Genomic DNA, 26,671 nt, shown 5'->3' on the forward strand with positions numbered 1-26,671 from the left:
TGTAAACCATTTTACTCCCCTAAAATGGTTTTTCCAGTCAATATATATACATATAGGACTCACTTATAATAATTTATTTTATAGGTAGTCTATGCATTGACTGAGGAAGACTTAACCATTGCTGTTAACAGCATTCTAAATTGCAATCATGTTAAATTTATTGAACGATTCAAAAAATTTTTTAAAAGGCGAGAAGAATGGACATCATTTGATAGAAAAAAGTTTATTACTAGAGGGCATCATACAAATAACTACTCTGAGGCGACTCTAAGGATTATAAAAGACATTGTTCTCCAACGTTGCAAAGCATTCAACATTGTTGCTCTTGTTGACTATATATGCTTTGTGTGGGAGGTATATTGTCAAGATAGACTTTTAGAATTTGCTCATAATAGAGTACCTTCTGCATCTAAAAAAATTCTTAAAAAACTTAAAATTAACTTCCATGATTACATTCAACCCATTGATGGTGTTAGTAACTGTTACACTGTGAAAAGTGTTACAAAACCACTGGAACTAGAATACGAAGTAAACATAGAAGTAGGTTTATGTTCCTGTTGTATTGGGCAATTTGGTGCTTTTTGCAAACATCAAGCCATGGTTCAAGAAACTTATGGTGGAATTTTTCCAAATTCTCCGGCTACAACCCCAGAATGCAGATATAAGTTGGGAGTTTTAGCACTTGGAGAAGACTGTCCTCCACCTGAGTTTTTTCTCTCTTTAATGGAAATGAATGTGTACAAAGAGACACAACACAATTCGTCTCAGCTGAGTAATCCAATTACTACATTTGAAACTAATTCTCTTTCACCAGCAGAAAATACACTAATAAATTCAATTGTGAAAGACTTTGATTGTAATCAACAACATACAGTATGGTCAGAATTTTACATGCAAATGAAGCGATTAGAAAATTTGTGTGCAGATAACAGTTTAGCAATAACATCTGTAGCAAAAATTAATACCAAGTTAAAAAGTGTTCTTAGCATCCCTAAAGCTGTAGATACACTGTTATGTATTAAAAGAAGTGCCACTGTAAAGAGTAAAAATATAATTAAAAAAATGCCACTGTAAAGAGTAAAAATATAATTAAAATACAACCAAGTTCAGTTGGCAGACGAACCCATGCAAAATCACGCAGTCTAAAAAGAGTAGCTGTTGGTCGTCCTCCTAATGGAGATAAAATAAAAAGAAGAAAAAAAGAGAGAAACTTGGGGAAAAATATAAATAGTAATGCAGCAAATGCAAAATCACATGGAAAAGGACATTAAATTGTTATTAAATATATGATAGTAACCCTTATATAAATTATTAATGAGTTGCTGCATTTGAACTGGTCATATTTTATGTACACACACACACACACACACACACACACACACACACACACACACACACACACACACACACACACACACACACACACACACACACACACACACACACACACACACACACACAGATATATATATATATATGTATATATATATATGTATATACATATATATAAGAAGACCACACTGGATGAACGATCAGAGTAACAAATTTGATTTTTTTGAGTTATTGCCCTTTTACTGTAGCCCTCTATTCATACTTTGTCTGCCTGAAGTGACTAATTGAAAAACAATTGGAGTATTGAGTTATGGTTTTTTAAACAACATAAATGAACTACATGATATTTTGAATCTTAATAATTGATTTTCTCAAAACAGCAAAAGTGTGACTGATCATTCTAGTGTGGTCTTTATATATATATATATATATATATATATATATATATATATATATATATATATATATATATATATATATATATATATATATATATATATATATATATATATATATACATATATATATATATATATATATATATATTAATAAAATTGTTATTACATATTATATTGACAAAGTAATAATAATTATTATATTGATAAACTATATTATATAATATAGCAAACATTAAATTTGATAATACATAAAAATAGTTATTATATCAAAAAAAAAAATATATATATGCATCCATATATAATATATCTATATGTACTTCATTATAACTACGATGCAGTTCTTTTTTATTAAAGTTACTTAGCTAATTAACTTGTTTATGTTTATTTAATTCTAAATTCGTATATATTTAAAAAATATATATATAATTGTTTTGTTTAACGAAATTTATTTTACTTTTATCAAACGCGCGTAAGCCTCTCTTTCAAAACCAACGAATCAGATTGCGCTATTCTAAGGTATCGCTGAGCCTGTATAGGGTTTCAAAATATGCGTACCGGTTGGTTATTCTACTCATCTAAGAGACGTACGAAACCATGTCGCTACTTCTTGAAAAAATTTGCTATCGCGATTACAATTGGAATATGTGTGATTTAAAAGTGATCACTATTCTCATGGGAATGCAGACAGGGTACACCAAGTACTGCTGCTTTATCTGCGAGTGGGACAGCAGAGATAGGAAGACCACTATATAAATAAGAATTGGCCCATTAGAGATAAAATGGAGCCAGGTAGTAAAAACGTCCTGCGTGTGCCATTGGTTGAGCGTGAAAAAGTTCTTATGCCTCCACTTCATGTAAAGCTGGGGCTCATGAAAAAGTTCGTGAAGGCACTAGACAAAAACTCAGATGCTTTTCGGTACATATGCAACATGTTTCCAGAGTTGAGTTATGCAAAAGTGAAAGAAGGTGTATTCATAGGTCCACAAATAAGGAAGATCATAGCAGACAGTCACTTCGAAGATTTACTCAGCAGAACTGAAAAAAAACATGGTTGGCATTTAAGTCTGTTGTAGCCAATTTCCTAGGAAATAATAAATCTCCTGACTATGTAAATATTGTGATGGAATCACGCTATGAAGGCCGATGGAGTGCAGCAATGTTAGCCGGATGCTTATTGCTGGATGCTTCAGCGCAACATGCCAAATTGTCAGCACAAACGCAAGTCTACAGCCAAGAAATTCAAACCAAACTAACTTTTAATTTAAGGAACTTTACGTTATACCTATGTATTTTACAAGTGTATTATATCTTAAACTATGTGTATTTATGTTAAGTAGTACTCTATTCAGCGATATATGCTCTACTGTAACTTGCCTGCGAGTTGTTTGCTTTGATACAATATTCAACATATATAAATGGTCAATGCCAAATATCTCAACAACGGTGGGTGATAGAGACAAACGGTTTCTATATTTGTAATCAGCATATCTTACTTGTCTTAATACAAGTGTTGGTTTCCAAGATATTTTCCGAAAGTTTTTTTTTGTTGATCAGTGTTATATACTGTAATCCTCATAACAAAATTTAACTTCTACATACAATAACATGTGTCATGCCATGTCAGTGTTGGCACAAAAGTTTACTTTATTTTTCTAAATTTTCTAAAAAAGAACAAAAATAGTTAATAGCACCAAAGAAATTTCAATGTAGTAATAACCATTTTCTGGAAATAGCATTAGTATAACTTTAAATAACATCCATACCCCTATTTTCCTTATAAAAAATAAGTTAATAAAAATAAAGCTGCAAAAAGAAAAACTGAAACAAACAAAATATAAAAGAATTAAAAAATCAAAATCCTTTCTTCTTTAAATCCTTTCTACTTTACCTAATGAAAGTTTAAATCCTTTCTACTTTACCTAATAAAAATGTATATATAACTATTTTATATACTTACTTCAATTATAAGATGATCTTAGCGATGATTATTTATCTTAATATGATTCTTTATGTGATATATCTAAACTAATAAATAAATTCCAAATCTAAACTAATAATTTTATTCCAAAAGGAAAAAAGTTTAAACTCGCTTAAGAGATCTTTCTTCAATGGTGCTGTAACTTAAAAAATATGTTCTAGAAAAAATTTTATTTAACATATTGACGCACATAACGTAGGTGTGTATATAATTAATGTTAAGCAGTATAAATTATAAAGATTAAAGTTGTTTTTTTCTCAATTATAGGAATAAATTGTTTACTTCATAAGGTACAATAAAAAGGCCGATTTTGGCATCGGTAAACCATCGAACAACAACATGAAATACAAATCAACATTTTGTGAAATAAACTTATGCAATGATCGATGGATGAAAATTTTGGAAAACAAGTTTGATGTAGTCGACGGGATGAAATTAATAAACATTAATAAAAAATTAATTAAAAAATTAATTGAAAAAGAAATGTGTAGACTGAAATTTAAAAGAAATTATATTACAAATAAAGAACAGAAAAAGCTTGAACGGTAAGAAAAAATAACATTTTTTATATTTTTATATGTATTTTTTTATATATATTTTTATAATATTTTATTTATATAATATTTATATATATATATATATATATATATATATATATATATATATATATATATATATATATATTTATAATATTTGGTCTAGGAATTAATTCGTGCGGTTTGACAAGGGATTACGAAACTAGCCTAGTGTCTCAGCGTTTCGTTTAGCCACGCATGCGTGCGAAGATCACTGTTATTGTGCATCATTTTCATTATAAATCATTTGATTTAAGTGTAAACAACACTATTTTTAATTTAACTGATAAGGTCGATTTTTGTTCCTGATAAAGTGTTTTTGCGGGGGATTCTTCTTCATTACTTTAACATGAAGAAAAGTGCTACCGAAAATCATCGTGTTTTGGTTGAAGTTTATGGTGACCATGCTCTAGCTGAGCGAACGTGTCAGAAGTGATTTGCACGGTTTAAAAGTGGTGATTTTTGTTTGGAAGACTAAGAGCGACCAGGACAGCCGAAAAAATTTGAAGATGCAGAATTAGCAGCATTGCTCGATCAGGATTCTTGTCAAATGCAAGAGGACCTTGCAAAATCGTTAGGAGTTGAACAATCAACAGTTTCCAGACGCCTCAAAGCCATGGGTATGATTCAAAAATTGTCTCATTGGGTTCCACATGAATTGAAAGACAGAGACGTGGAAAGAAGAAAGACCATTTGTGAATTGCTGCTTGAAAGACAAAAGAAAGGGACTTTTGCATCGAATCGTTACTGGTGATGAGAAATGGATTTATTACGAGAATCCTAAACGAAAAAAGGCCTGGGTAAAGCCAGGTGAACCAGGCCCATCACAACCCAAACGGAATATTCACTGTGCAAAGGTTATGCTGTGTATATGGTGGGATATGAAAGGTGTGGTGCACCATGAGCTTCTGACACCTGGTGAATCTATTAATGGAGAACGTTATTGACGACAATTAATGCATTTGAAGCAAGCTCTGGTCATAAAACGACCAGATTGGGGTAACAGACATGATAAACTCTTTTTCCAGCATGATAACACGCTCGACCACATGTCGCAAAACCTTTCATAAACTATTTGGAAAATGTCGGATGGGAAGTGTTACCCCACCCGCCGTATTCTCCGGATATTGCTCCTTCTGACTACTACTTGTTCGATTGCATGAATAACGATTTGATTGGACAGCGCTTCACTTCTTCAGAAAATATCGAAAAATGGGTCTCTGATTGGATCACTTCTAAGGACGAAGCATTTTTTCGACACGGAATTCGTAAATTGCCGGAAAGATGGGGAAAAGTAGTGACTAGCGATGGACACTATTTTCATTAATGTATTTAGCCATTTAGTTTTTGAAATAAACCTTAAATTTTCAATTAAAAACCGCACGAATTAATTCCTAGACCAAATAACTTTACAATAATAAAACGGTGTAGACGAAAATCTATGTAAATTAATTCATTCCAGAAAGATAAAATAATTATTTTAATATTGAAGTAATTAAAAATGGTTTAAGAAAGAATCGAATTCAATATCTGTTTGCTTATCTGTTTAGATGACAACAGTATTATTGAAGAAAGTAAGTTTTTAAAAGGAAGAAAAAATACTTTTTAATGTCTGTTTTATTTTTGAAGTAGGTTATATTGTAATCTTAAATATTTTATAATCAAAAAATAAATCTATGTTAAACTACACCAGGTTGTAAAAAATAGTTATAGTTTAATGATAAGGTTGTAGACAGTTAGAGCCGATTGAATAGATCAAAGATCGATTTAATCTACTAAACCTACTACCATAGTGAAAATTTGCTATAAATTGTTTTTTTCTGTTTAGTTGGCAACAATGTAGAGAGAGATAGTAAGTTTTAGAGGATTGATTTTTTAAAAATGTAACTAATATGTTTTTTAAAATAACGTTGTAGACTTTAAAGTAAAATAGTAAGTTTTTACAATTTTTACAATAAGCCCAAGAACTTAGGTCCTACTTAAAATTGTCAGTAATAAAGAGAAGAAATTTAAAATTTTCAGTAAGACAGCTTTTTATTATATTATATCAAGTAAATTTAATTAAGATTTATTTTGTTAAGTTGATAAAGAAAGAGTTGATAAAAAAAGAGCTAATAATAAAGGTATCAGTTACATTAGTTAAATGAGTTTCTTTTTAAAAAGTTAAGTAGATATTTTAACGTCCTATACATTTAAGTGCTTTTTTTGTTTAGATACCGAAGTCAAGGCAGATTTAAGTCAGTGTTTTTGCTATTACATATTCGTTAAAAGAAATTTTTTTATTTGTAATGTAACTGGAGTTTTAAAACTTGAAGAAATTTAGCTTTATTTTATTTTATCTTTTAGGAGAGTTGGAAAAAAAACTAAGCATAAATCATATGATTATGATTAGTATAGTTAAATAAGTGAAGCATTTATATCTGTACCTCAAAAGTCCAAGGTCAGTTGTCACATTGAAGAAATTGTCCAGGAGAGAGAAAATAGTAAAATAATTAGTTGGCTTTGTAAAATAGTAAATAGTAAAATAATTAATTGGCTTATTCTTGATGGTTAAATTTGTTATTTTTTCGTGTTTTATTTAATTTTTCTTGAGGCACATTAAGTATTTTTTTGAAAAGTATTAAAAATAAAAAATTAAAGTGAAAAGCCATTTCTGCACAATCAACCTTTGCCTTCTGAGGTACAGATATTAAGATCTAAAGTGTATTTTAATTTATACTTTTGGTTTAGTTTAATAGTCAATTTTAGTTTTCTTTTTGTTAGTTTTAGTTTCAGTTGTCTTTTTTCTTACTTTAGACAACTTTATGGAGGAAATGAAGGGATTAGGTAAAAAAAATTATAATATATATGTAAATGTAAATATTATATTATGAATTATTTTGAGGTATATTTTTTTGTGTTTAGTGTCAGTTAGAAGCACAACTGGTAAGGCTGTGTTTTAAATTTTATATATTTTTTCTGGAGAAATATGTGCTATTGGTGAAAGAATTATTGAATTTAATATATAAATATGACATTTTTAAATTTCGCATTTCACTCATATTTTTATTAAAATTAATTTTTTCACAAGTTCAAACCTTCTTAATTTACTTTTTTTTCTTTTTTTTTTCTCTAAATATTTTTAGCATCCTCTTCTACCTGTGAAAATGGTGAGGTTATTGCTTTATATTTTTATTAAATAAAATTGCAACGATTGCAAATATTTTTAATTTTTATTATATTCTTCTAATTATATTTTTGGAGCCGTTAACATTCGAGCGCTATAATACATATCGCTCCTAACACCCAGGGCCTCTCTCGGAGAGGTCTTTCAATAAGTGGTGCAGCAATGGCGGTATAGATGAGCCATCTCTTAAATGGAGGGCTCATCCATACCGGGGTGTTGGGAGACACCGAAGAACAGCAACCAAAAGGTTTTAAATGTCTTCTATAAGTGAAGATATTTACAATTTTTTAGTTGCTGTTTTTTCTTCATTTATTATTGTTAATATTGTAAATTTAGGTAACCTTTAACAAGTAAAAAATTTGTATTAAGTGTTACATAATGCCATTTGTTGCTAATATAATTATTATTTATTTGCTTTTAGAGCTTATATATGAAGCCTACAGAGTTGACAGGACCCAGCATCCTGGACCCACCAGCAACAAATCATATTTACGTTAGATCCGGTTTGGGGGCAAAGATGATCCAGACAGCATTTTAACAATTTTTGTGAAAATTGTTATTAAATTTTTTTTTTCAAGTTTATGGCGGCAGGGGGAGGGGCGGCATACGCTCCCTCCAAAAAAGGCAATTTTATACACCACTAGATACTATTTTTCAAGGTATTAAAATATTATATTCATTTTTTATAATTTGCTCATTTTAGTAAGTATTATAATATTTAAAAGAATGAAATTTTGATAGGGTGTGTAAAAACTTACCCACAACATAATACCCAACTTTAAGATTGACCTGTTACACTCACTAGTAATGTAGCATAAAATAATTACCAACGTGTTATTCATAAATATTATCAGATTCATAACAAAAGCACTCTTTTAAGTAGAAAAGTGTTTCTTTGTGAGGTGTTAGTGATGGATTAACACTCCCTCTGGAGCCCTTGATGCGCCATTTACCTAGAAAAAAAGTTTAAAATTAGAGTCCATTTTTACACCTATTTTTTGATTCCAAGTTATAGATTTTTGAATAAGAATTGATAAAGTTATAACAATTTATGTAAAAAAAAAAAATTTTTCACCACAGTTTTATCAAGAAACACATATATCGAAAATTTGCTACTAAAAACGTCATAACTTTCTATAGAATTGTCTGATTTTCGTAATTTTTTCACCTTTGAAATACTGTATTTGAAGGCTTTCTAATGATATATAACATTCTAGTATTTGAATAATTTTAATAAATCAATTCACGTAACTATTTATAGATTTGTTATATGACGCATTAATACAATTTAAAAGATGAAAGTTTATATTTTTTACAAATTTGCTATACGCGTGTTTGATTGACTTTTTTACTTTTTGTTAGATACGTATTTGTACTCAATAAAAAATTACAACACATTATTTCGTGTCATTAACCAAAAACGCGTTATGTTGAATTAAGTAATGTAGAGGAAAATGGTTTAACCATACTCTGATATGACTTACGTCAATTGTAAATTACTAAAATAATGCTGAATAGTTGTAACTTAATTGGCGCTAATTTACTTTTCTACCCCCTATTTTTATTTTTGATTATGATAGAGAATTTTATCCTGATTAAGAATCGTATAAAAACATAGACCTAAAAACCAAAGGAAAGTTCTCTAATTTGATGTTGAAGTGTCAAAAATATATACCAAAAACGCTAATATTCGCCATCTTTTTTTACAACACTACTAAATTAATAATTAATGCCGTAAACATGAAATTATTCATTAAAAAAAACTTTATAGCCCTGATTTTATTTCGGTAAAACATTATATGGAGAAATTTGTTATGTATTTTCCTTTTTTTTCAAAAAATTTCGAATTTCAATAACTTTTTTTCTTATTTTCAGATTATATAGATTTTATTAAAAATATATTAATGATTTTAGATAAACAAATGTTACTATATACAAAAATATTACTCAAACGGGATATTCATCTACATAAATTCTGACAAATAATCAGGAATCATTTCTCGATTTGTGGGCCCAAACATAGCTTTAAATTTGGCTTTACTTCTTTGCCACATTGACTCAACCCTGTTTGTTGTAACACTTGTTGCGAGATCAACAAAATGTAAAGTATGGTTTACTGTACCATGTTGAAAACCTTGCGCTGCTAAACCTCGGTATGCTGCCCACATATCGCTCCATATTTCAGTTCCAGGACGAATCCATTGTATGATGATGGATAGTAAGGTTGCAGCATCGCGGTGCGCTACAGGAATGAGTAACCCTTCTTTAGTTGCTATATCGTACCAAAAATCCATTGATCTTCTACAATTCTACCTCGGTTGTATTTCCTTCTTGAAAAAAGTCATTCATTTATTTCCACTATTGAACCTGGTCCTCCTAATTGCACACGGTTATTAAGGAAATAAGTCATCAACACTTTTATTGCTACCAATTTATAAATCCTTTTGAATGTCTTCTACTGAAAGGCCATGTCTTTTTCCGGCGCTACGAGTCCAAATATAGGTAATACCTATTATTTGCATGCATCTCCAAATCTTTCTATCAACATTATGGCTATTTTGTTCGTTGCACTGGATGTTACATCGAGGAAAGATCATATTGATAGCAAGTAAACCAAACTCCCTGCACCAACGGATACACTCGTTATTATTGTTTTTAAACCTGCGACCAATTTCCGGTAAATTAAGGTTATCAAACTCAATAATAGTCGGTCGTCTAGATTCGCCATTTTAATTTTAAAACAGAAATAAAGAAAAATTTCTTATAGAGAGAGTCTTTTATAATTACATTTTGTTTTTTGCAAATTTTTTACATCGGAATTTTCATGAATACTTTCCGAATTTTCATGAGAATTTTAATTACTTTTAAACACAGAAACCAGGCGGCGTAATTAAATAGTGAAATTTTAGTGTTGTAGCAAAAGATGGCGGCGCTACTCGACTTTCGCACCCCCCCCCCCCTTTTTTATGATTGATTCTGATAAAGAATTTTATGCTGATTAAGAATCGTATAAAAACAAGGGTCTCAAAATCAACGGAAAGTGCTCTAATCTGAAGTTGAAAGTACAAAAATATACGACAAATCCCTAATATTCGCCATCTAGAAAAGTGACTTTTTCTGTTTTAAAAGTTATCATTTTAAAGTACCAGTAACCTGGTTTTTATATATTATAACAAAGATTTCCAATTATGGAACGATTTGAGAATTCATTCATATTTCAATTATCACGCAAATTTGCTTTGACTGAGATTATTACTTTGTTGTCTAAAATATCTTTTGAAATTTTTATCAAAGAAGTTGAAAAATTCTATTTATTGTTATATACTAAAATAAATTTGATAGTATTAAATTGTTTATATTAAAAATATTTATATTTTAAACTTGTTGACCTTTTTTTTCACATACTTTTAGCTAACCCCCTCGTAAAAATTTATTATCATCATGTCTGTCGTATTAAAAGGAATGTTTCGTAAATAGATTTATATTAAGTTCGTTATCATAATTATCATGGCCCTACACAGACCAACAATTAACGATTTTGACTCTCTTACCTTAACAGAAATAGGAGCAAAGTTCAAATACAATTTAGAAGCTACAATTCGTTGGTGCAGAACTTATGGTTTACTCGTTGAAAGTATGAATTGTAGTGTATGTAACTTGCCCTGCACACAACAAGTACATAATAGATCAATCGATCAAATCATTTGGAGATGTCCAGTTAAGCGCTGCAAAAGAACCTTCAGTATAAGAAAAGGCAGCTTCTTTGAGAAATCCCATCTACACTTGTGGCAAGTATTAGGCTTAACATACGTCTGGAGTAGAAGTGCGGGTAAGAGTCGGGGTTTATCAATTAACGATATAAGGCAAGAACTAAATATTGGAAGTGATGACACGATTGTAGATTGGAATCAATTTTGCAGAGACATTTGCGTCTCATATTTCCTCAACAACCCTGATCCAATTGGCGGTCCAGGATGTATAGTTGAAGTAGATGAATCTGTTTTCTGTCGAAGAAAATATCAAGTTGGTCGAATAATCCCGCAGCAGTGGATACTTGGTGGGTATGAACCTGCAACAAAGAAAGGCTTTTGGCGCTACTGCAGTTTCTCCCCCCCCCCCTTTTTTTATTTTTGATTATGATAGAGAATTTTATGCTGATTCAGAAAAATATAAAAACATGGACCTGAAAATCAACGGAAAGTGCTCTATTTCGAAGTCAAAGTTGAAAAAAATCCAACTAAAAACCCTAATATTCGCCATTTTTTTTCAAAACGCTTTCATTTTTAACGAAAGTTAATTACCGTTACATTGCGCAATAAAAAGACCTGGTTTCCATCAGCCTTCGCATTACTATTTTAAAGTGTTATAACGAAAGTGTAATAAACGAAATGAAATTAATGGAAGATTTCAAATAAAAGTTGAACGTAGAGTGTGGGAATGTAGACAAACTGATGAATAATCATTATTGTATTGTACGCTGGTTTTTTTTATTAAAAAAAACGGTTTAAAGATGACATTTTCTAAATTTTACATGTGATAAAACAACTATGAACTAAGTTTCAAAAGTTCTTCTTTTAGGAAACAAAACTGCTAAATTCTTTTTTAAAATTCATTACAAAAGTACATTACTTGCAATAGTTTATTCTCTAATAAATCAAAAAACGGCTATTTTCATTGCCACGAAAATTGCGCGAGATAAACATACTTTAACGACTTTTTTTAATGTAAAAACCATGCTATAAATGTATTGCTTTTGTCAGCTAAAAAATCATTAACTTAATATTCTCAAAATGGCGAATATTAGGGATTTTAGTGGGATTTTTTTCAACTTTGACTTCGAAATAGAGCACTTTCCGTTGATTTTCAGGTCCATGTTTTTATATTTTTCTGAATCAGCATAAAATTCTCTATCATAATCAAAAATAAAATAAGGGGGGGGGGGGGGAGAAACTGCAATAGCGCCAGGCTTTATAGTTCCTGTCCAAAATCGCGATGCCGCAACATTGATTCCAATTATACATCAATGGATACTTCCTGGTTCTATTGTTTGGAGTGACATGTGGAGAGCATATGATATGCAAGCTCCTGCATAATTACATGGGACCGTTAACCATACCCTCAATTTTGTAGATCCGCAGACAGGCGTGACACCAAACCACGTGGAAGCTATGTGGTGTCGAGCCAAATCTAAGTTTAAATCAATGATGGGACCAACTAACCGCGAAATGATAGCTGATTATTTATCCGAATTTATGTGGATGCAGAGATTTCCCGAACATCGGTTTTTTCACTTTTGGGATCAGGTTGTTACAGCATATCCTGTTTGACTGCTACCATTTATAGCTTTTTGTGTGCATCGAATGTAACATACACTTATAGTTCATGCCGAGGATCTTGTATTTCAAAAACGGCTATTTTCATAGCCACACAAATTAATTAAAAACAATTTTGCAAAGAATATCTAGGAATCCCAATTTTACTACTTGATGAAAGTTCTTTTCAATTACCTTTTTAAACAATAACTAGCTGGCTAGTATCTGGCGCTCCCCGGGATAAAAAAGAAAATCGCCAAAAAATACTTAAAAAGATATTATAGAAAAAACACAATTACAACTTTTGCTACAGATACTTGCCTCCTAGGGGAATCCTAGTTAATAAAGTACCTCCCTTAGGGTCAAAATTCAGGGACGAAAAGCAGCCTATGATCTTCTGGTAAAATGAGGGATCTGTGCAAAATTTGCTGTGATTCGGATCAAAACTAGATTTGCTTAAAGTACACGCAAACTTTAGGCTGCATATGTTAGGTAACAATTTTTACTAAAAAAATAGTTTAAAATTCTGTTATAAAATTAAAATTAACAAGAAGGAATTACATGTTTCAAAAGAGTAACATGTTTTATAGCTCGCCTGTCTGTCTGATTACAATCGAAAGTGCATTCGCGTCAAAAAACACTTTCTTATAGTAAAAACCAGGTTAGCATTGTTTTGCTTTGAAAACAAAATGAATCGTAAAGTTAATTTATTCAAGATGGCGAATATTAGGGATTTGTCGTATATTTTTGTACTTTCAACTTCAGATTAGAGCACTTTCCGTTGATTTTGAGACCCTTGTTTTTATACGATTCTTAATCAGCATAAAATTCTCTATCAGAATTTATCATAAAAAAAGGGGGGTGCGAAAGTCGAGTAGCGCCAAAGATGGCGAATGTTAGCGTTTTAGGTATATTTTTTTGACACTTCAACATCAAATTAGAAAACTTTCCTTTGGTTTTCAGGTCTATGTTTTAATACGATTCTCAATCAGGATAAAATTCTCTATCATAATCAAAAATAAAAATAGGGGGGTAGAAAAGTAAATTAGCGCCACTTAATTTACCTCTGCATACTTTGTATTTTATTTTTACAGGGTATTCTAATATTATGAATTTGAAGGGGCTTTTTTAAAAGGATATCATAAAAGGTTTCGCAACTTTAAATTGCGGAAAACAGCCACTATAAATTAAATAACATTCCGACCTTAACCCGTATTACTGGATGCTTATTACTAATTATATCGAAATGTATAAACTACCAATCTCATATGTATTCGAAATACGGAGAGATTTCATAAAAATTGCATCGGCCTCCACCTGACAGTTGAACATTTCTAATCTTATGAGTCATAAAATAGGCATATCTTATTTTATATTAAGTTCGGGCTTTATTTCGGGCTTTATGTCTCGGGCAGTATTTTGGGCGTTATATTAATTTGTTAAAGAATTAAATAACGAAGCTCTCATAATTAAGCCACTGTCTGAACATACTTTTTTTTTCCAAATCATATTGGCTCACTTTGGGATTTATGTAAGCCATAAATATAAACATAAATCCGGAAAAATTATTCAATTTGGAGCTATAATTATTTTGGAAAATCAATTTAAAGTTTTCAGGTATTGGTGTGTTTTTTTCAAATATTTAAAAGAATTTAATATTTTGAAAAACCTTATTTTTCAAAAATATCTGCGAAGGAAACCTTTTACATGTCATGCCTCGTTTTCACAACGTTTTATGAAATCTCATTAGCTAACGCCATGTGAAAACGAGGTAGGGTCTGTAAAAAGTTTCCGTCGCAGATATTTATAAAACATAATATCGTTTTTTATGAACCGATTTTCAAGTTTTCAAGTCGATTGAAACTAAATTTTCTTAAAAACTATCGATGTTGGAAAATTATTGGGGCTAGAGTCTAAAAAATGGGTGTATGACACTCCTCCCCGAACAAAAACGCTTTCATTTTTAACGAAAATTAATTACCGTTACATTTCGCAATAAACAGACCTGGTTTCCATCAGCGTTTGCATTATTATTTTAAAGTATTATAACGAAAGCGTTATAACGAAATGAAATTAATGGAAGATTTCAAATAAAGGTTGAACGTAGAATATGAGAATGTAGACAAATTGATGAATAATTATTATTTTATCGTACGCTGGTTTTTTTTATTAAAAAAAACGGTTTTACATGTGATAAAACAACTGAAGAGCACAATGGAAAAAACAGCAGAGTCACATTTTTCACATTTTGAGAAAACCTAAATTAAAGGTTTGAAACCTTTTTATTACAAATTATGTGAGAAACTGTCAATTCTTTTAATTTTTAAGGGAAGGTCATCCATTTAAGCATCAAATTTTAACAAATAAATATTCTGAAAATCATGTTAGCTCATGGAAAATTTTGTTTTTTCAAAATGTGTTCAGATTGGACTCTGCTGTTTTTTCCGTTGATTAGAAAAAAACACATACTACACTTCTCTTGATATAAATCAAACATCTTGGAGATGCTGAGTTCTTCTGGCAGGTACAGCCGTCTCGTCTTCTCTTGTGAGTAATGAGACTGCCGACCCCTAAACGAAGAGATGTGGTCTCTTATTCTCTGCCGCAGTTCATCAGATATTTTGTGATGACTGCCATGCTTTCCTCGTCCATCAACAGGAGGCAGGCCTGGGGTGAGTAAAAAAAATTAAAAAAAAATTAAAAAAAAGTTATAAAAATACATGTTCAGAGAATAACAGCACTCTTTATGAATTTCAACATCTCTTTTTAAATATTGAAAAATATTAATATATAGACAAGAAAGGATTATAGAAAAATGTGCATTTTTTTTACATTAACTATGATAAGAAAAAATAGCTTTTTTATTCCACAAACTGAAACAAAAAACTATTGCTAATAGTATAAATTACCTGTAGTAGCAAGACTTCTCTTGATAGTCTCAAGTCTCCCTTTCTTAATTCCAAAGATGGAGATGAAGGCTTGAAAGCAAACATAGGCAAATGAATCTGGGTCAACATCATCTGTACTCTTCAGGAATACTTTATAGTGATAGCTGTGACTGTTTGCACTTTTAGGCTCTTCCTTTCGAGGTCTTTTTCGGCTAATCTCCGCGACTGTGATCAGTGAAGCAAGATAGGGATCCTGTAAAAAGAAGCAATATAAGATTATTAACGCAACCGGTCACACATCTTTGGAAACACAAGCATTTTTATAAAATTTAAAAATATATAAGCCTACCTACTTTGTTAGAATTAATAAATTTCACTGCTTTGTGCTAGGACCTACTCAGAAAGTTGAACATAATAGAATGATCGATTTTATCAAGAATTGTCTATAGATAGTTGAACATAATGGAATTATCGATTTTATAAAGAAGTTTTTTTTTATTAGATACACGTCTAGGCTTGTTGGTATGCTGCGTTCAAATAGAACAATGAACTGTGATATTGGGTCCACCCCACTAAAAAACTAAGTTAAAAATGCCTATTAAACATGCAATACCAGCCTTGGGTATCATAACACAGTAATACAACCAGATGTCTACCATGGTTATGATTCAGATGTACAGGTCTAGCTCAGTGCCGTGGCGTGGTACATTTGGGCCCCCCCCCAAATCATTTTTTTGGGCCCTATTTTTGTGGCATCACATTACAGGATATATATGCGTCACATTTTTTCTAAAGGCTAAAAACATCAAAAATAAGACATATAAGTATAGACAAACGTATATGTACGGATAATTATCAGAATAATGTTTGTTATATTATATTGGTAATACTTCAAAACCTGTAATAAATCACATATTCACAATTGTCACAGAAATGACTTGTGGCGAACTTTCATACTTGCAAATTTGTTGATTATCTCCTCATAATTTAATTTTCTTGCCACATCGTTCTCAATTGACAGCATCGCCAGAGAAGACAAGCGGTCATCAACCATTGTTGACCTATAAAAAGTGAAAAGAAATGCATAGAGCTACATCTATTATGTATAAAGTAGCAAGATTAAATATACTGACCTATGAAAAGTCTTAATCAATTTTAGCTTGCTGAAGCTACGTTCAGCACTTGCGACAGTTACTGGTGAGGTAAGGATTATGCGTAACACAATGGCAAGATTTGGATAAGTTTCTTGCAGCTCTTCTTTATAAATGTAATTAAGAAAATCATGTGCAGATTTCATGTGAGTACTTTCTTTCTCCTGTACCACTATGACAAATCGTTTTAATTCCATTTCCAGATCATCCGAATCTATATCGCCAAGCTTTGCTTGCAAATTTTTGCAATATAAAGACAAAGAATTTTCTTTACAGATTTGAATAAGATTCTCAGAACGGTATAGGAAGTCATAGAGCTCTGTGATACTACTGACTTGTTCAAAACGCTCCTTTACTGATCCCATTGACATATCAAGGAGTGGTAAAAAGAAATCAACTTTAAACTTCTGTTCTAATTGGATGGTGTGAGCTTCATCGGCACACTCGTATGAATGAATCATCTTTTTTTGTCGGGAACGCACTTCTGGAAAAATTTTTGCAATGTCCAACACTTCTGCGATTTCTGATGCTTTCATGTGTGCGTCTGAAAATCCAGTTTCACGATATTGCTGAAGAAATGCATATGTGGCCTTTATTTCACTATCCAAGACATCAAGGGAAGTTGTAGAGGACTGCAGAAGCTTACTTGATTTGTTAATTTGGTATAAAACGTCATACCAAATAACGATTGACAATATGAATGGCCATGTCATCATATATTCCATCAGCGAACATACTTCTGTAGCTGTTGCGCCATCTCTCTTCTCTAGAGCATACACTTCCAATTTTTCTAATGCCTCTAATATCTCTTTCAGGTGATAGCGAAGAGGTTTCACACAGTTTATTCTACTTTCCCATCTGGTATCGGATTGAGGCTTGACAGAAATGGGTATACATGACTTTAAAATATGCCATCGAGCAGGAGATGATGAAAAGAGTGTATACAATCTTGAAAGAACTCCGAAAAAAGTAATTGCACTGTTGGATGACTTTGCACCGTCAACAATGACTAGATTAAGTGAATGGTTTGCACACGGAACATATAGAGCTTTGGGATTCATTTGAAGAAGCCTAGCTTGAACACCCTTTGCCTTTCCTTTCATGTTAGCACCGTTATCATAGGATTGGCCTCGACAGTCAAGAATATTTAATTCCCACTTTTTTGTCTGATCTAGAAAGGCATCCAAAAGCCCTTTTCCAGTGGTATCATCTACCTTGAGATATCCAAAGAAATTTTCAGAAATGTTGATACCTGTCCCAGGAATGCAAACTACTGATCGTAGGATTATGCTCATTTGTTCTTTATGTGAAACGTCTGGCGTACAATCCAAAATAATGGAAAAATATTTCGCTTTCTTTACTTTGGAAAGGTTTTCGGCTTCAATCTCCTTGGCTAACAATTCAATCAACTCATTCTGGGTATCATTGCTCAAATAATGTTCATTAGTTTCTTTCTTCTGAATCCGACGTAAAAGTTCATCGAGCACACTATCATACTTCGCCATCAATTCAAACAACCCAAGAAAGTTTCCATTGTTCTTGGAACCAATGACCTCTTGTGAACCACGGAATCCAAGATTCCTCGCAGAAAGAAATAGAGTGATGTCTAGTAATCGTTCCAATACTGCTCTCCAAAATTTTCGCTCTTTTTGAAGCAACTTGTATTGATGCTCATCAATGGTTGTTTGATTCATTATGCCTGCAATGTTGAATTTGGTAAAATATATAAATATTTATTATATTTAATGACAAAATTTTTTTTAAAACAGTTTACCTTTTCGTAATGTCATCCACTGTTCAAAGCACCTGAGATGTGTACTTCCTGTTTCATGATCATTCAGTTTTTTGGATAAACCTTCCCATGTGTTCATCCCTTGTCGGAATGGTGAATCTGATATACCAAAAAGTTTGCAACAGAAGCAAAAAACTTTATTACTTTTCATAGAATACACAAGCCATGACCGTACAATAGTTTCTCCATTCTTCATCTGTCGTTTATAATAAGTCACTGAAAATCGTCGTCTTTCTTGATTGTGTGGAAAATCTATCTCAATTTGCTTTACACCACGTTCAACAATGTCACACCTCTGTGCATCAGAAACATTTTCTGGCCAATCAGAAGGATCATCACTGAGAAAAAGAAGTGGCAGTGTTGTGGCAGTTGGTATACACTCACAGATTGCCATATTAGAGTCTCCTTCAGCAGACAAACCAAAACAAGAAACAGAATCATTTTCTGCATTGGCTGTAACATCATTATTGGTTTCTGTTATTGCTACTGATTCACCATCAGCTTGAACTGCTGGTTTCAAAAATTGTGTAAGTTTGGGGTACTTAGTTATTACTTCCCTGGCTGCAGCTGCTTCTCTTCTCTTAGCTGCACCACTTTTCACTTTCTTCATTCCAATAATTAATACCTAAAAATAGAACAGATAGTTTATAAAATTTACTTTTAGGTCCTACTATAGTACTATACCTATTTAATTTATACAAATAAATTAAATGAAAAATAATAATGTCTCCTAAAAATAATAAACTTACCGGCTCAGCTGATTCAGCCACGCTCACTACGAATTTTGAATAATGACGATTGCGTTTCGGTTTAACCAACTACACACACATCATACAGTCAAATGAAGCAACTTACACGCAGAAATCAATATTTCAAATCGTATTTCAACTCACAATTTTTTATTACTATTCTAGAAAGTTATTAAAAAAATTAAAGAAAATACTTTTTAAAATATTATAAAATTTTAAAATGTTGTATTGCTGACGGCCCACCGGGAAATATCCCGGTGTGAAAACTCCATGTGAAATAGGAAAACTCATCTTTAAATAAACTGTTCATTATAATATAAATTTGTCAATCTAGTTTGTTTTATTTACATAATTTTTTGCATGCTATTTATGATATCATAATTTGTATTATAATTTTTATTGGTTTGTAACAATTCTATTTGTCGGTTAATATTTCTCTGTAATGTCTTCAAATTTTGATTTTATATTTATATCCAGAGTTTTAAATTGTTATTTAATCTTTTGAAAATGTAGTATGTTAACTACGAAACATGTCAAGATTAAAAAATTCCGTGTTTTTCATAAAAGTATGAGTAAAAATTTTAGAGTTAAGCTACTATATAGATACAGAAACTAAACAAGGATGTCCATTCTCATCAGTTGTTTTTTTTCACATTAAAATTGTCTTAGTAGCATTTATTTTATTTTATAGTTTGAATATAATTGATAATTATCTGTTAAAATAATAAAATGCCATAAAAAATTTTATCATTTTTTAAAAAACGGGCCCCTTATATCTCGTGGGCCCCCCCCCAAATGGGGGGTTTGGGGGGCCTTTGCCACGGCACTGGTCTAGCTATTCTAGACCTAACTAAATTTGAATGAAAATGAGAATGAGAAACTCTTTGTCTTATTTAATCAACATGTTCATGGTGGAATAACAGGTGCATTAAAATTATGAATCTAGGTCTAGACCTAAATCTAGAGCTAGTATTATAAATAAATAAATAGTCTAGAACTATATTTAAAGAGTTTAATTTAAAACTTAAAAGAAGAACTCACCTGAGCATCCTTTGTTGGTAATGCATTGAATGACTCGAGGAGCAAGGCTCTATTCTCTTCTTTGACTGTTTGAAAGCATTTAAGTCTTATACATTTACAGTCAGGGCCAGTTACATGAGATAACAACCTCTGTTTCTTTGCTATGTCTTTCTTACTGCCATTTTTCTTTCTCTTTTTTGGCTTGTCTGTAACAATAGGTGTAGCATCGTAGTCAGCCATTTTGTTTTAGTATAGATTCTTTGTGTACTGGTTACTCAAATGAGCTTGTGTACTGGAACTCAAATGAGCTTAATAAAAACACCCTATTTTGATCCTTATGAATTTAAAATCAAAAAAGATTTAAATTTACTTTCTATATTACACTTAAACATAAGAAGCATGCGGCAAAATTTTGAAAAGTTTAAAGAATTTCTATCTATTATAAATTACACGTTCGACGTCATATCTCTGTCAGAGACTTGGAATGATTCAGAATGTCCTCTAGAGTTGAATTCTAATTATAGTTTGGCAAATTACAAACTAATTAGCCAACCACGAGGAAGCAATAAAAAAGGCGGAGGCATAGGTGTTTACGTGCTCAAAAAGTATTAATTTAAAATAAAAAAGCCATTAAGTGTAGCAAATAATAATTATGAAATAATTAAATATATGAAGATCACAATGGAAATCAAAACGGCAGAGTCACATATAACGTTATTATATGGACCCTGCCTTTTCTTTCCTTGTCACTGGTGGACACTGCTGTTTTTTCCATTGTATACCATATTTTCTTATTCCATTTTACCATAGACTATGTCGGTTTTTTCATTTGAAACTTGGCTTAAAAGAAGTATTTTTCAATGCTTTATTACCCAAGGGCCATAACTGAAAAATTATAAAAATGTGACTCTGCCGTTTTTTCCATTGTGGTCTTCAACTATGAACTAAGTTTCAAAAGTTCTTCTTTTAGGAAAAAAAACTGTTGAATTCTTTTTTAAAATTTATTACAAAAGTACATTACTTGCAATATAGTTTATTCTCTAATAAATCAAAAAACGGCTATTTTCATTGTAACAAAAAATTGCGAAAAATAAACATACTTTAACGACTTTTTCAACGTAAAAACTATGCTATTAATGTATTGCTTTTGTCAGCAAAAAAATCATTAACTTATTATTTTCAAAATGGCGAATATTAGGGTTTTTAGTGGGATTTTTTACAACTTTTACTTCGAATTAGAGCACTTTCCGTTGATTTCCAGGTCTATGTTTTTATATTTTTCTGAATCAGCATAAAATTCTCTATCATAATCAATCATAAAAAAAAAGGGGGGGGGGAGAAACTGCAGTAGCGCCAGTGAGCTTTTAATTAATATATTATTCGGCAATGATCAGAGATCAAGTACCTATTTTTTTTGTTTTTAAGTTAGCTAAAGTCACTACCCCACACCCTTATTCACTATCTGTTTGCGCTAGCTCTGGGTAGGTCTTTTTAGTTTACATAGATATTTATATATATAACACCCTTGCTTCAACGTTTTTATAGACCATTAACAATAAAAGTAACACCAAGCTTGAAGTTATTATACATTTTAGGAATGCCTTTTCATAAAAGAGAACATTAAACTCACATTTATAAACATTAAATACAATATATTACTTTTGTAACAAGGTTGTAAAATTGTTGTAAAAACAAGTTTGTAAAATTACTCTGAGATAATTACACAATATTTTGACTTTTTCACGTTTCTCTTGTTTTCGGCTCTGCTTTGGTTTTTAGCCAGAATGAAGTTATGTCTCTTTACCCGCCTGTTATAATTTAAGTAATAATGTAATATAACATTCATGACGTCACTTCTGAATATTTCTGACGTCTTCTGATTATTACAGTTATCAGTAACGCTATTTATAAAACTTATTATACATACGGTTATTAGTTACGCTATTTTATTATACGATAAATGTTTGTGTTTCTTGTATAGCCTTTTTTCTTATATTTGATAAAAGCCGAAATATACATGAGAGACTTTTTTATTATGGTTTACAACAATTTTATCAAATATAAGTTTTGTTATATATAAATATAAATCAGTATGGATGCCAAAATATTCAAAAAAGTACTGTGCGACGAACCAAACGAAGAAGACTATATATACTGGAAAAAATGCTATTAATTTACCTAGATAAAGCCGAAATACCAGAGGATTGTAAACTTCAAGTCTTATTCGTTCTATGCGGAGTGAAGGCTTTTACGATAATTCAGGATGTTACATCATACGACGATGCAATCAAAATTCTTGATAACAAGTATCAAAAACGATCGACAGCGATCATGATGCGCCATAAACTTCGCTCTTTTAAACAAAAAGAAGGAGAATCGATTGAAAGCTTTATGAGTAACTTAAAACAATTTTCCAGAAAATGTCCAACAGAACCTCTGACAGCAGAGCAACATAGTAACCTACTAATATGTGACACTTTTATAGCTGGTATTCACTCACATTCTATTCGTCAACGACTGCTTGAAGCTGCAGATGACAATCTAGAGTCACTTTATAAAACAGCTCTTACGATGGAATTGGCTACCGAAGATGCCCTTAATTTGACAACAACTATAACAGCTACTACCACGCTACCGACTATTGCAGCAAGTCATAATCTTACCAAATCTCCCTGTTTTTGGTGCGGTATTGATCCACTTCCAAAAACCAAATGCCCTGCACGAAACTCTACATGTACACATTGTCATAAAAAGGGCCACTGGGCAACTGTCTGTCTTTCTAAGAAAGAAAACAAAACTTACACCAAAGCAGCAGTTGTTAAAGATAACGAAAAGGATGATAACGCAATAATATCTACGGTCATAGCAGCAATTGACTCACCTGATAGACTAATTAACGTCACCATAAACGAAAATCTAACATATGCACTGTTAGATACTGGGTCCGACAAAATTTTCATTACATCAAAACTTCTTCGACAATGGAAATTTTCATACGATACTCAATCTACCTCAAAGGTATCACTAGCAGATAACTCGACATTAAAAGTTAAAGGTATCTTCCATGGTTCATTATTACTGGCTAGCGAAAAACTAAAAGTACAATTCCTCGTTGTGGACAACTTGGTGGCACCAGTGATTATTGGAATGGACGTGTTAACATGTCATTCCTCAATGACCATCAATTTTAAAGGAAACAAAGAGCCTCTAAAATTCTGTTTAGCAACAAAAAGTATGAAATGTTCAACATACGCCTTAATACCTGGAATCGATATTAACAAAATAAAACCAATAGCTACAACCTCACGATGTATTCCCAAAAATATCTCCGCCATAACAGATGAAATAAACCGCTTACTAAAAAAAAGATATAATTCAAGTAAGCCGCAGCCCTTAGCGAGCTCAATGTTTTGTAGTATCAACAGGAAATAAAAATCGCCTCGTGATCGATTATTCTAATACAATTAATTTACACACTCCGCTCGATTCATACCCTACACCACGAATCGATGACTTAATACTTAAAATAGCAGTCCATAAAGTTTTTAGCACAATTGATCTCAAATCGGCGTATCATCAAGTGAGAATACGACCCGAAGATTACAAACTAACCGCATTTGAAGCTAACGGCAAATTATATGAGTTCAAACGCTTACCCTTTGGATGTACAAACGCGGTACCAATCTTTCAAAGAGTAATGGATGAATTCATTCAGGATAATAAACTTGAAAACACATACGCTTATCTCGACGATATAATTATTGGTGGAAAAGATGCCCAAGAACACGATAAAAATCCTAGTCGCTTTCTACACGCAGCTAAAATCGCCAACATTGAGATAAACGAAGAAAAGAGTAATTTTTAAAAAAATCATATCGAATTCTTAGGCCATATTATTAAAAATGGAACTATAAAGCCAGACCCAAAAAGATACGAAGCACTGATAAATATGCCTGAGCCAAGATCGTTAAAAGAGCAAAACCGAATGATAGGTTAATTTGCTTATTACGCTAAGTAGATACACAATTGCACAGCATTAACTCTCCCACTTACCCAAGCAAGAGACAATTTTCCAACAAAGGATTTAACTCCACATGCTAAAGAAGCAATAAAAATACTCAAAATAAACTTGTAGAAGCTTGTCTAGTCTCCCCTAATTTAAAAGTTTCACTAACAATAGAAACTGATGCCTCAGACTCAGCACTCGGAGGAACACTATTACAACTTGGCAGGCCCGTTGCCTTCTTTTCACGGACATTAACTAATGCCGAAAGGAAGCATGCGATAGTGGAAAAAGAAGCGGCTGCCATAGTGGAATGCTGTAGAAGATGGAGGCATTTGATTAACTCAGTACCCTATATTAATATAATAACCGACCAAAGATCCATTTCCCTTATTTTTAATAAACAGAGTGCAACAAAAATCAAAAATGAAAAATTAACACGATGGCGTTTAAAAATAGCTGATATTAATTATACAATCTCTTACAGGCCGGGGAACCAAAACATTGTAGCAGATGCCCTTTCAAGATGTTGCTCGACTGTAAATAACACTAAAGCGTTTTACAGTATCCATTCCCAGCTATGCCATCCTGGAGTTAAAAGAATGATACATTACTGCAAAACCAGAAATCTACCATACTCCACCACAGAAATCAAACAATTAACAAACCAATGTACAACTTGCAATCAGCTCAAACCACGTTTTTACAAACCACCCACAGTTCGTCTCATTCAGGCAACAAGGCCTTGGGAACGCTTATCGATGGACTTTATTAGACCCTTACAATCCACTACAGCAAACAAATACATCCTCGTCGTGGTGGACGAGTACTCACGCTACCCATTTGCATTCCCCTGTCAAGACATATCAGCTGACTCTGTTATACGACACCTTCTCAGCCTCTTTTCATTATTTGGTGCACCATCATCTATTCATACAGATCATGGAACTCAGTTCGAAAGCTTAAAAATCAAAGTTTTTCTTGAAAAGAACGGAGTAATTAAACGAACCCTAGTTGCCTCCACTTGGTCCACGTTGCCTAACTGCCAACTTCCTTTTGGTCCTATCTTGCATCTTTGATCCTTTAAATATTCTCTTTCCAGAACGGGGACCTAAAATAAGTCAAGTATTTTAAAATTTAAAAGTATTAAAATTTAAAGCGAATAAACGGAACAATACTAAAAGCTGTTAGTCTTGCTCTGAAAACCTTAAGTCTAGAAAAAGAGAAATGGGAAATAGTATTGCAAATGGCTTTGTCCTCCATAAGAGGACTTTTGTGTACCGTCACTAACGAAACACCCCATCAGAGGATGATGAACTTTCAACGCTCGTCAATAATAGGTACTGTTTTACCTAACTTCTTAACAGAACAGGATGCCACAATCCTTTACAGACGTCAGGTACGAATGAAAGGAGATCCACTCGATGACAGAGTTCAACTGCTAGAAACAATATCGCCCCACTACGCTCGAATAAAATTTCAAAATGGAAAAATTGATACTGTTTCAACAAACGACCTCGCCCCACTAGAAGACCTAAATCCCCCAACAGAATCAGTCCAACAACAATCCGGTGATTTGAACATTGAAAAGATGATCATTAGCAACAATACCAACAATTCCATAAACAGAAACCAAGAAGAGTTAAACGAAACCAACGAGGTAACTTCAAACCCATTAGTTGAGAATTCAATTATAGATAGTATCCCTTGTAATCAGTCACCTACAACAGCGGTACCTAGTCAGCCTATACAGAAAGTTACTACTCCCGAAAATCTAAATAACATACCCTCAAGAACAGGATGCGTTACGAAGAGGCCAAAGTATCTCGACGACTACTTTCTTTCCTAGTATAGTATCAGAGGTTAAGTCTATACTCTCCGCCCTAAAACTTTCCTAACGTGGAGAAGACTGTTATAATTTAAGTAATAATGTAACATAACATTCATGACGTCACTTCTGAATATTTCTGACGTCTTCTGATTATTACAGTTATTAGTAACGCTATTTATAAAACCTATTATACATACGGTTTTTAGTTACGCTATTTTATTATACGATAAATGTTTGTGTTTCTTGTATAGCCTTTTTTCTTATATTTGATAAAAGCCAAAATATACATGAGAGACTTTTTTATTATGGTTTACAACACCGCCCATAAACCTTTTTAGAAGCTTCAGATGTGAGTTTTACAGCTCTTTCCACCGACTGAGAATTGTTTGGCAAATCAGTTAGAGAAAGTTTATTGCCGGTTTCAATAGCTTGTAGTAATTCATTTGAAGATACAAAAGTTGACGTAGGAGGTTCAA

The 26,671-nt window shown here is 32.0% G+C and overlaps 2 protein-coding genes across 4 annotated transcripts; one reads left to right on the forward strand and one right to left on the reverse strand.

Annotated features, from left to right (window-relative positions):
* Positions 1 to 16,357: 16,357 nt before the first annotated feature.
* Positions 16,358 to 20,078, reverse strand: LOC149889215 (zinc finger MYM-type protein 1-like). 3 transcript variants are annotated; one of them, XM_090088437.1, is made up of 5 exons: positions 19,342 to 20,071; positions 18,575 to 19,217; positions 16,783 to 18,499; positions 16,548 to 16,710; positions 16,358 to 16,445 (listed from the first exon to the last, which is right to left on the reverse strand). In XM_090088437.1, the coding sequence occupies exons 2-4, from the start codon at positions 19,200 to 19,202 to the stop codon at positions 16,575 to 16,577; spliced, it is 2,481 nt and encodes an 826-aa protein (XP_089944563.1). In that variant the 5' UTR covers positions 19,203 to 19,217; positions 19,342 to 20,071; the 3' UTR covers positions 16,358 to 16,445; positions 16,548 to 16,574. The 3 variants fall into 3 exon arrangements, with proteins under 3 accessions (XP_089944563.1, XP_089944561.1, XP_089944562.1); XM_090088435.1 differs by having other exon boundaries at positions 16,368 to 16,445; positions 16,607 to 16,710; positions 19,342 to 20,073; XM_090088436.1 differs by having other exon boundaries at positions 16,368 to 16,445; positions 16,607 to 16,710; positions 18,575 to 20,078.
* Positions 20,079 to 22,524: 2,446 nt separating this feature from the next.
* On the forward strand, positions 22,525 to 24,226 carry LOC149889216 (uncharacterized). The gene is made up of 2 exons (XM_090089207.1): positions 22,525 to 23,671; positions 23,778 to 24,226. Exons 1-2 carry the CDS (start codon positions 22,525 to 22,527, stop codon positions 24,224 to 24,226), a joined length of 1,596 nt encoding a protein of 531 aa, XP_089945333.1.
* Positions 24,227 to 26,671: the final 2,445 nt, after the last annotated feature.

This window comes from Hydra viridissima, unplaced genomic scaffold (assembly GCF_058129835.1).
Source record: "Hydra viridissima isolate aposymbiotic clone 2 unplaced genomic scaffold, HvirCarnegie_v1 scaffold_5, whole genome shotgun sequence".
NCBI classification, from domain to species: Eukaryota; Metazoa; Cnidaria; class Hydrozoa; order Anthoathecata; family Hydridae; genus Hydra; species Hydra viridissima.